The sequence below is a fragment of the Chiloscyllium punctatum genome, chromosome 42 (assembly GCF_047496795.1).
Source record: "Chiloscyllium punctatum isolate Juve2018m chromosome 42, sChiPun1.3, whole genome shotgun sequence".
In the NCBI taxonomy this organism is placed as follows: domain Eukaryota; kingdom Metazoa; phylum Chordata; class Chondrichthyes; order Orectolobiformes; family Hemiscylliidae; genus Chiloscyllium; species Chiloscyllium punctatum.
The window spans coordinates 438,453-450,617 of NC_092780.1; the positions used below are offsets into that span (position 1 = coordinate 438,453).

General features: G+C 41.4%; 1 protein-coding gene across 1 annotated transcript in view; it reads right to left on the reverse strand.

Annotated features, from left to right (window-relative positions):
• Positions 1-12,165, reverse strand: part of retreg3 (reticulophagy regulator family member 3) — a 57,704-nt gene that overhangs the window by 39,102 nt on the left and 6,437 nt on the right. The window contains exon 2 of the mRNA XM_072561148.1: positions 6,323-6,429. Within this exon, the coding sequence (XP_072417249.1) occupies positions 6,323-6,429 (107 nt within the window). The remainder of the gene's footprint in view (positions 1-6,322; positions 6,430-12,165) is intronic.

A 12,165-nucleotide genomic window follows, 5' to 3' on the forward strand; every position in this document is an offset into this window, starting at 1 on the left:
ATGAAACCTGAAAGCAAACCACCTCCAGATTCTATGGACTACCTAAAGTGCACAAACCAGACATTCCACTCAGACCCGTCGTATCGCTGCCAGGGACACCATCACACAAACTTGCTAAAGAACTACAATAGAAATTGAAACACCTGATCAGCGGATCCAGACACTCTATACAGTCAACACAGGAATTCTTGGACATCATTAGAAATATACATAGTGACAAGGAAGAAACTATGGTCTCATTCGATGTAACGGCACTGTTTACCTCTATCGACAAAACCCTAGCCAGAGAAACAATAGCCAACCTGCTGGACATGCAGAACAGACAACAAGACGGGGAACCTATCAACAAAGACTGCATAGTCAAACTACTGGACCTGTGCCTCACAACACACTTCACATTTAACAACCAAATATATGAACAAATCAACGGCATGCCCATGGGCTCACCCATCTCTGGACTCATAGCAGAAGCGGTAATGCAAAGATTAGAACAAACAGTCTTACTGCAAATTCAACCCAAACTCTGGGTCAGATATGTGGAGGACACCTTTGTAATAATTAAAAACACAGAAATAGAGAACACACACTGGATCATCAACGCCACACTCACAGGAATCCGATTCACTAGAGAGGAAGAAAAGGACAACCACTCCCATTCCTAGAAGTGATGGTACAGAGAACACCTAACGGAGAATTCACCACAAAGGTATACAGGAAAGCCACACACACAGACCAAGCCCGGAACTATGTAAGCAACCACCCCAACACACACAAAAGACGCTGCATCAAGACACTGTTCAAAAGGGCCACAACACATTGGAGTACACCAGAACTGCAAAAAGAGGAAGAAGAAAACCTATACAATATATTGGCCAAAAACGGATACCCATGCAATTTCATCAACAGATGCCTAAGGGAAAGACAACGGAACGAGGACATGCTGCAACCCAAAGGACTAGCCACACTACCATACATCAAGAGCATTTCCGAACTGACAGCCAGACTACTACGACCACTAGGACTCATAACAGCACACAAACCAACAGCCACTCTCAGACAACAACTCACCAGGACAAAGGACCCGATACCCAGCATGAGCAAAACCAACGTAGTGTACAAAATCCCATGCAAGGATTGCACAAAACACTACATAGGACAAACAGGAAGACAGCTAACGATCCACATCCATGAACACCAACTAGCCACGAAACAACACGACCAGCTATCCTTAGTAGCTACACACGTAGATGACAAGCAACATGAGTTTGACTGGGGCAACACAAGTATTATAGGACAAGCCAAACAGAGAACAGCCAGGGAATTCCTAGAGGCATGGCACTCATCCACAGATTCAATCAATAAGCACATCGACCTGGACCCAATATACCGACCACTGCAACGGACAGCTGGAACTGACAACCGGAAGCGGCAGATTCAAACCACTATAAATGCCGGAGGAAAGATCACAGAAGCGCTTCACAGGAGGCTCCCAAGCACTGAGGATGTTACCTAGACAGGGGACAAAACATCTGCAACACAAATTCCCAGCTCGGCAAACAGAGCCACAACAACTCTATTTCCCCTGACTAATGCACCTAACCTACACATCCCTGAACACTATGGGCAATTTAGCTTGGCCAATTCACTTGATCCACATCTTTTAGACTGTGGGAGGAAACTGGAACACCCCGAGGAAATCCATGCAGACACGCGGAGAATGTGCAAACTCCACACAGACAGTCGCTGGAATCGAACCTGGGTCCCTGGCATTGTGAGGCAGCAGTGCTAACCATTGAGCCACTGTACCGCCCACAAATTTTACATCCATTCATTCTTCCTTGCTTCTTTCCCCACTTATTCAGTCTTACACAATCTTAACATTTCTAAAACTTAGGGATTAGTTTAGTTTGGGAAACATGGTCAGTGTGGACAAGTTAGATCAAAGAACGTTGCCTTGCTGTATCATTCACTAACTCATAGGCCTCTGGAATGTAACTGGAGCATTTTTTAAACCAAATGGAATCACATAACATTGATATAAATCATTTGGGTTAATAAAAATTGATATTTCTTTAATCCTTGATGTCAAGGGCAGTTGTCATTCCCTACAACTGATCAATTTTAGAAAGGAATAAGGCACTGCCAACCCTATCAATGAAGTCTTCCAATTGTGGAAATGAGTTCAAACCAGTCGTCATGCTACATTCATCTTTATGTAATCTATACAATGACTAGGTGACGCACCTGGTTTAGCTACTAACATAATGGATGAACTCCAACTGTTTTGACTAGGTTCAACAAAGTCATTTTCCAATACGTAGTGAATGCCTGTTTCCACTTGACCTTACTTCTCTGGGCATTTTAAAAAAATCAATCCTGACTGTCCTACTTCTATATCATGTTTTAATAGATTAGATTACTTACAGTGTGGAAACAGGCCCTTTGGCCCAACAAGTCCACACCGACCCGCCAAAGCACAACCCACCCAGACCCATTCCTCTACATTTACCCCTTCACCTAACACTACAGGCAATTTAGCATGGCCAAGTCACCTAACCTGCACATTTTTGGACTGTGGGAGGAAACCCACGCACACAGGGAGAATACGTAAACTCGACACAGTCAGTCGCCTGAGGCGGGAAATGAACCCGGGTCTACCTAATGAAGGACATTAGGGTTTTTCTCTACAGACTACCTCATAATTCCTCAGTTTTCTTAAAAGATTCTTCTATTACCCTTTATCTAAAAATGAAAGAAGTGTGTCTAACTATTTGTGTTCGTTGAACTGTAGGAGGGCCACTTTGAGAACTGTCAAACTCTCTTTCTACCTCACTCTCATTACCTCTATCATCTTTCACTACTCAATACAAAAAAGCTAACAGAATGCTATGTTTCATTGTGAGAAGAATCAAAAGCAGGAGTAAGGAGGTTATGCTTCAGTTATAGAGCGAATTGGTAATTCTACATCGTAGAAGGCACATCCATTTCGGATTGAAAACCATGTTGTCGCACCAATCTTAGAGCCACAGTCAGTTTCTGAATTACAATTAACCTATAGCCAGTAGCTCATATTTTGTGGTTCTGCTTTTTAAATTTAGTCTACAACTACTATTACTCATTAAAACAGAATCTTGGTTTGGTACCAGATATGTTCTTGGTTTATAGGGACTACAATAACTCCTTTCTTTTGTATAAAATACTACTATTTGAAGCCCAGGATCCCAAATCCAGTGAAACAGCTTTCATAATATACTCTTCCACCTTCAACAATTTATACACGTATACCCCCAGTGCTTCTGTAGCCCCTTAAAAAGTGTACTTTTTAAAAAATGCCTCTCCGTAACAAAATGTATGACCTTGCTCTTCTTTGTATTGAACAACTTCTGCATTGATTTACTCATAGAAACATTGGAAATAGAGGCAGATGCAGGCCATTCAGCTCTTCAAGCTTGCTGCACCATTTAGTACGATCTTGGCCAATTATCCACCTCAGTAACCTGCTCTCACTTTCTCTCTATACGTTTTGATTCCTTTAGCACTAAGAACTACACTCAACTCCTTTGGCCACAATCCCTTTGTTTGGCAGCGAATTCCATAGAGCTCACCAATTTCTCACCTCCGTTCTCAATGGCCTACTCCATATCCTTAAACTATGAGCTCTGGTTTTGGATTCCCCAGTAGTCACCGGGAATATTCTTCCTGTTTACCCAGTCGAGTTCTGTTAGAACTGTATAGATGTCTCCGAGATCCTGCTTCATTTTTCTAAATGCCAGTGAACATAGTCCTAACTGATCCGGTTTCTCTTCACTTGCAAGTCCTGCCACCCTAGGAATCAGTCTGGTAAACGTTGGTTGCATTCCCTCCATAGCTAGAACACTCTTCCTCAGATAAGGAGACCATAACTGCAATTAATACTTTGACCAAGGCACTATACAATTGCACCAAGATTATCTCTGCTCCTGCATGAAGAGCAACATACCATTTGCCTTCTTCACCGCCTGCTGCGCCTTTATGTTTACTTGCTGTAACTGATCTGTAAGGATGCTAAGTCTCAATGCACCTCCCCATCCCTATTTATTATCTTTCAGATAATAATCTGATTTTTCTACCAAAGTGCTAACCTCACATTTATCCACATTATATTTCATTTGGCATGTATTTGCCCACTGACTCAACTTGTCCAAATCACACTGAAGCATCTCTGCATTCTCCTCACAGTTCACCGTCTCATCTAACTTTGTATCATCTGGAAATTATGACTTTTACTTCCTTCATCAAAATCAATAGTACGTGAAAATAGCAGTGATCTCTGCAGTACCAGTCACTGGCTGCCACATGGAAAAAGACCCATTTATTCCTACTCTCTTTCCTGGCTACCAACCAATTCTTTATTTAATGTTAGTACACTACACCCAATCTCATGCGCTTTAATTTTACATGTTAATCTTTTACGTGGGACTTTATCAAAAGTCTTTTTAAAGTCCAAGTAAGCCACATCCACCGGCTCCTCCTTATCAGATGTACTTAGCTGGATCATTGAACATTTTAAATATATATTTGTCAAGCATGATTTCCTTTTTGTAAATACATGCTGATCCTGTCCAATCCTGTCACTTTTATCCAAGTGCTCTACTATTAAACCTTTTATAATGGACTCTAGCATTATTGAAACCACCGATATCAGGCTAACCATCTATAATTCCTCGTTTTCTCTCCACGTCCTTTTTTGTTTAAAATATTGGGGTTACACTAGCTAGCCTCCAATCCATTGGAACTGTTCCAGAGTCCATAGAATCTTGAAAGATGATCACCAACAAATCCACTATTTCTAGAGCCATTTCCTAAATAGTCTGGAAAAAGATTACCAGGACCTGGAGATTTATCAACCCCTAATCCCAATTTCCCTGCTCATACGGATTTCCTCCAATTCTGCCCTCTCACTAGACTCCAATGATGGTAGGCACCATCCTTTGTGAAGACTGGCCAAAATGTGTATTTTAGTCAGTCTTTGTTTCCAATTATAATTTGCTTTGTTTCTGACTGGAAGGGATCTACGTTTGAGTTCACTATGCTTTTTCTCTTCAGAAATGGAAGCTTTTATAATCAGTTTTTACATTTCCATAGCATACTATTGTATTCTATTGTTACCTCTTAATCAATCCCTTTGTCCTCCTTTGCTGAAATTTAAACTATTCCCAATCCATAGGCCTGTTTTGTTTAGGACAATTTGTACACCTCTTCCTTGGAACTAATGCTACTCTTAATTTCATGTGTTGGATCACGTTTCCTATTTTTTTGGGCCAGACAGGGATGAATAATTATTACAGTTCCTCCATGTGATCTTTAAATCTTTGTCATTGCTCAATTACCTTCATTCTTTTAATCATTATTCCCTCAGTTATCATAACCAGCTTGCCCATCGGAACTTACCATCGATCTTGTTTCCTTTATTTAGGTCCAAAATCTTAGTCTCAGAATCAACTACATCATTCCCCACCCTAAATGAAAAATTCTATCATATGATGACCACTTTTCCCCAGAGTCTCTCACACAGTTAAATTGGCAATTATTCCTTTCACATTCCACAATGCTCAATTTCAGACGATCTGTTATCTCTTTGTATTGTAAATCCATTCCCTACGCACTCCAGGGATTCCTCTTCTATTATACCATTACGGACTAGATACTAATATTCATTTTATTAGCCTGTCTATCGCTATCTATCTCATACTTCCATGTTTTGTGTCATCTAATAATTTTGAAGTTGTGTGTAATTTTCAGTCATTAAAATACGAAGAAAAGCAGTGGTCAAAGTAGTGGCTCCCAAGGGATACTCGTTTTATTCCTTCACTCCAGTTAACAAAAAAAAATCAACTTTTTTCTCCACAACTGTCACTCAACCAACTTCCAATCAAGAATGTCACTTTCTCTTTTATACCAAATTTGCAAGCATACCAATTCCATAGCACTTTAGCAAACAGTTTTTGAATGCTATACACGCCAAAGTAACTTATTACCTCAGTTTCCAATGACTTCCAAACTAGTGTTATAAGACTTGCCTATCCTTTCCTGGTTAATATTCTTCCTGACCAAAGGTATAACATTAGGAACTCTCTGGCACAACAATGATATCCATTGACGACTGGAAGATTGTGACCAACGTTTCTACTATTTCTGCTTTCACTTCTATCAAAAGTTTAGGATGTATTATGCTTGGAGTAGGTGATTTATCAATTTGTACAATGTTGCTTGACCCGCTGAAAGTTTCCAGTATTTTTCATATGAAATGAAACTTCCAGTAAAGAGAACCCAATGTCCCTACCTTGGAGTTCAGGCCAGATTTTAGTCTTCCAGGTGTCAGCACATACAATAATTATTAGACCGAATGCAGTGAGGAATACAAGTCTCAGCGAGGTTAGTGCCAGAAACCTGCCAAGGACAAAAGAAAGTGAAAATGTAAGCAGCTTGCTGAACTAAAATCAGTTCCTAAATACCAGGTCACCACTTACTTCTGGAGTACTCCTCAAATTTTAACTTGCGGGTAAGACATCGAAACTAAACAGAAGGGAAAAGGATAATGATATGGAAAGAACATAGAACAATACAGCACAAGAATGGGACCCTTGGACCACGATGTCATGCTGAACATGATGCCAAATGCTTTCTGCCTGCACTTGGTCCATATCCCTCCATTCCTTACATGTTCATTTGCCTATTTAAAAATCTTTTAAACACCCATGTCGTATCTGCCTCCACCACCAACTCTAGCAGTGCATTCCAAACTCCTACCACTCTGTGTAAAAGACTTGCGACTCAAGTCTCCTTTCAAAGTTCTCTTTCACACCTTAAGTGCATGCCTGCTCGTTTCAGACATTTCAACTCTGGGTAAAAGATTTTGGTTTCAACCCTTTTTATGTATCTTATAATTTTATAAACTTCTATCAAGTCTCCCCTCAGCCTCTGGTGCTCCAGAGAAAACAACACTAGTTTTTCTAGCTTCTCCTTATAGCTCATACTCTCTAATCCAGGCAGCATCTTCTGCACCATCACCAAAGTCTCCACGTCCTTCCTGTAATGCAGCAACCAGAATTGTGGCCTAACCAAAGTCTTATAAAGCTACAACATAACATCAGAACAATTGTACTCAATCCCCTAACCAAAGGCAAGCATGCCATATGCCTTCTTTACCACCTTACCTACTTGTGTGGCTACTTTCATAGAGCTATGGACTTGAACCCCAAAATCCCTCTGTTTATCAATGCTGTTCAGGGTCTTGCCATTAACTGTATACTTTTTCTTAATATCTGATCTCCCAAAGTGCAGCACCTCACACTTACCCGGATTAAACTCCACCTGCTATTTCTCTGCCCATATCTAAACTGATCTATAACCCACTGTACACTTGACAATCCTCCACACTACCCACAACTCCACTGATCTTTGTAGCATCTGCAAACTTACTAACCCATCTATCTACGTTTTCACCCAAGTCCTTTATATATACCACAAACAGAGGCCCCAGTACAGATCCTGCGGAACACCACTAGTCATGGACCTCCAGCCTGAAAAACACCCTTCCACCACTACCCTTTGGTCTATATGGGTAAGTCAATTCTGAATTGAAAGTGTGATGCTGGAAAAGTACAGCAGATCAGGCAGCTCGAGGAGAAAAGTCGATGTTTCGGGCATCAAGAATCTGTTGCTTGTTCAAGCCAATTCGGAATCCAAGCAGCCAATGTCCTGAAGCTCTTCAGGAATGGGTTTCTCAGGGCAAAAAGCATATAAGATGTAATTAATTATCTCAAAATAACTGATTTTTCTCTTATTTTTCTCATTTTTGGATTGGAGCTGAAAGTTGCAATTGAGAATTGAACTTTGAACAGCAACTGGTTTCAAAAATTAAAACAAAAGACTGATGTTTGCTGTTGTGAACAGGCTTGGAAAAATGAAGCAGGTAAATTATTTTCTAAGGACACTATAAACATACTGGCACCGCAATGTCATTATGCTCAGGGACTGGCAACTGGTCAGATGCTAAATTGGTGGAGTCACAGGTAGATATGAAACACCTTCTTCGCTATCCTATACTTTCCTTTATTGGTCAGAGTATTGAGTTGGGAGGTCATGTTGCGGCTGCACAGGTCATTGGTTAGGCCACTGTTGGAATATTGTGTGCAATTCTGGTCTCCTTCCTATCAGAAGGATGTTGTGAAACTTGAAAGGGTTCAGAAAAGATTTACAAGGATGTTGCCAGGGTTGGAGGATTTGAGCGAGGGGGAGAGGTTGAATAGGCTAGTGCTGTTTACTCTGGAATGTCGGAGGCTAAGGGGTGATCTTATCGAGGTTTACAAAATTATAAGGGGCATGGATAGGATAAATAGACAAAGTCTTTTCCCTGGGGTCGGGGAGTCCAGAACTAGAGGGCATAGGTTTAGGGTGAGAGGGGAAAGATATAAAAGAGACCTAAGGGGCAACTTTTTCACGCAGAGGGTGGTACGTGTATGGAATGAGCTGCCTGAGGAAGTGGTGGAGGCTGGTATAATTGCAACATTTAAAAGGCATCTGGATGGGTTTATGAATAGGAGGGGTTTGCAGGTATATGGGCCGGGTGCTGGCAGGTGGGAGTAGGTTGGGTTAGGTTATCTGGTCAGCATGGACAAGTTGAATCGAAGGGTCTGTTTCCGTGCTGTACATCTCTATGACTCTATGGTCAATGAAGGGAGGACCTATGCAGCCAGCCAATCATAGAAGATACTGAAAAAAGAAAGAGAAACTAAAGACTGAACTGGGTTTGGCTGGGAATTTGGGCAGGAGGCAGAGTTGCTTTGGAAGCAGGACTATGTTTTTTGATTTTGTTCTCTCCGGTTCACAGGAAAAGAACCTAGGTCTACAAGAAATCAGGAAAGGTCTCTAGAAGTCTGCAGAAGCTATTTATATTGACTGGTGATTTTGGAATTCAAGAAAGATATAATCTTATGTGCCTGTAATACAACCCACCAGGTTTCATGTGTGCTTGATAGTCAGTGTCAAAACGGTTATCAAGCTTTAAAATAAAGATTTAGCCATTTCGTTTTATTAAGAAATTATCCCTAAACTGTATCTGATTTGTCAGTCAGGGAGGAAACTGGGGGTGGGGGTGGGGGTGGGATTAGTGATCAAAGAAGATTGGACTTAGATTGAAGATATTAATCAGATTGCATTGGAGCTTATCTGTGTTCTGCTAAATTACATTATAAACAATAAATTGTTAACTGTTAAGTTATAAGTTTGATCCAAGACTGGTTATTTCTTCCTAACCAGCCTTTACAATCAAGCAATTCTGGGGTCATCAAATGCTTTAATTTCACTATGTTACAAATCCAATGTTAGCAAATGTGATTCGGTCTGGCTTAGTATCGATTTGCTCAGAGATGCTATTATACACCTCTGGAATAAGTGGGACTTGACCAGGGCTCCTTCATCCAGAATAGGGACATCATCACTGTGCCACAAGAGAGCCTAGTCCCTGTGTCATAAAAGATTAACATTTATTAGTAACATGCGAGACAGTTTAGACTGAGGGATAGCAACTGATTTAACATAACATTATCAACAAGTCTGAAACAAGGCCCTGTTGCCTGGTACATCTACAATCAATGGATCGGTGTTTATTTTAACATCGTTTGTCATACAGTAAGTTTGCAACTCCAGTATTTCATTACATCAAATACAGATGTTGCCCTGATAACACAGGATGATAATAAAAGAATATGTAATGAAGATCCAAAATGGCAGCGATCTGATAGGTCTGCTGTGCTGGGGCAAGATGGAGACTAATAAAGGTAAAGGTGTCAAAGGATCACAGCAAGCAGACCACTCCCTACAGCATGGGATGCACCTGCAGCCACAGCGTCGACTAAGGGGCTGGGAACCAGAAGACTAGTAGACAGTGAAGTGGAAACTAGAGATTGTAAAGAACAAGGTCATGAAGTCAGCATTACCAAGGGAAGAGTAGGCAGACAGCAGATGAACAAAAGAAAAACTGGTGGTCTGAGGTGCATATGCTTTAATGCAAGGAGTATAGTGGGTAAGGCAGATGAACTTAGGGCTTGGATTGGTGCCTGGGAGTATGACGTTATTGCGATCGCAGAGACTCGGTTGAAGGAAGGGCATGATTGGCAACTAAATGTTCCAGGATATAGATGCTTTAGACAGGATAGGGAGGGAAGTAAAAGCAAGGGAGGAATTGCATTGCTGGTCAGGGACGATATCATGGCTATGCTAAAGGAGGGCACGAGCAGTGAGGCATTACTGGGTGGAGTTGAGAAATAAGGGTGCAGTTACATTGTTGGGGCTGTATTACAGGCCTCCCAACAGTGAGCGTGAAGTAGAAGAACAAATAGGTAAACAGAGTATGGAAAGATGTAGAGGCAATAGGGTAGTGGTGATGGGAGATTTTAATTTTCCAAACATTGATTGGGATACACATAACGTCAGAGGTCTGGATGGGGCAGAATTTGTAAGAAGCGTCCAGGAGAGTTTTCTAGAGCAGTATGTCAAAAGTCCAACTAGGGAATGGGCCATATTGGATCTGGTGTTGGGGAATGAGCCAGGCCAGGTGGTAGAAGTTGCAGTGGGGGATTTCTTCGGTAATAGTGACCACAATTCTGTAAGTTTTAGACAAAGATGAGAATGATCCTAAGGGAAGAGTATTAAACTAGGCAAAGGCCAATTATATCAAAATATTGCAGGAGCTGGGAAATGTGGATTGGGGGCAGCTACCTGTAGGGAAGCCCACATTTGATATGTGGGAGGCTTTCAAAGACAGGTTGAAGATAGTGCAGGAAAGGCATGATTCATGAACCGTGGATGTCATGAGAAATTGCGAGACTAACCAAGAGGAAAAGGGAAGTGTACATAAGGTCCAGGCAGCTAAAAACAGAACTAGCTTTGGAGGAATATCAGGAGAATAGGACTAATCTTTAATGAGGAATCAAGCAGGCTAAAAGGGGTCATTAGATAACTTTAGCGAGCAGAATTAAGGAGAATTGCAAGGCCTTTTATTCATCTATAAGAAGCAAAATGGTAACTAGAGAAAGGATTGGTCCACTAAAGAATAAGGAAGGAAGGTTGTGTGTCAAACCTGAGAAAATGGGTGAGATTCTCAATGATTACTTTGCATCAGTGTTCACTGAGGAGAGGGACATGATGAATGTTGAGATTAGAGATAGAAGTTTGTTTACTCTGGATCACGTTGACATAAGGAGGGAGGATGAGTGGGTAGGCTAAAGGATATTAAGATGGACAAATCCCCAGGACTGGATGGGATCTATTCCAGGTTGCTGAGGGAGGAGAGAAAGGAAATTGCTGGGGTCCTGACAGATCTTTATAGCATCCTTAAACACAGGTGAAGTGTCAGAGAACTGGAAAGTTGCTAATGTTGTTCCCCCCTGTACAAGGGTAGTAGGGATATTTCAGGTAACTACAGACGTGAGCCTGATGTCAGCAGTGGGAAAGTTGCTGAAGAAGGTACTGAGGGAATAGGATCTATTTATATTTGGAAGAGAATGGGCTTATCAGTGATAGGCAATATGGTTTTGTGCGGGGGAGATCGTGTTTTACCAACTTGGTAGAGTTCTTTGAGGAAGGGACCAAGTTGACAGGTAAAGGAAGGGCTGTAGATGTCATGTACATGGACTTTAGAAAGGCATTAGATAAGGTTCCCCATGGCAAACTTTTGGAGAAAGTGAAGTCACAGTGTGCAGGATCTTCTGGCTTCATGGATAAAGAACTGGTTGGGTAACAGGAGACAAAGATTAATAGTCGAAGGGAGTTTCTCGAAATGGAGAAAAGTGACCAGTGGTGTTTTACGGGGATCAGTGCTGGGACCACTGTTGTTTGTAATGTACATAAATGATCTGGAAGAGGGCATTGGTGGTCTGATCAGTAAATTTGCAGATGACATGAAGATTGGTGGAGTAGCAGAAAACAGAGGACTGTCAAAGAACACAGGAGAATACAGATAGACCGGAGAGTTGGGCGGAGAAGTGGCAGATGGAGTTCAATCCGGGCAAATGTGAGGTGATGGATTTTGGAAGGTCAATTCTAGGGCGAACTACACTGTAAACAGAAGAGCCTTGGGAACAGTTAATGAGCAGAGAGATCTGGGAGTTCAGGTCAATTGTA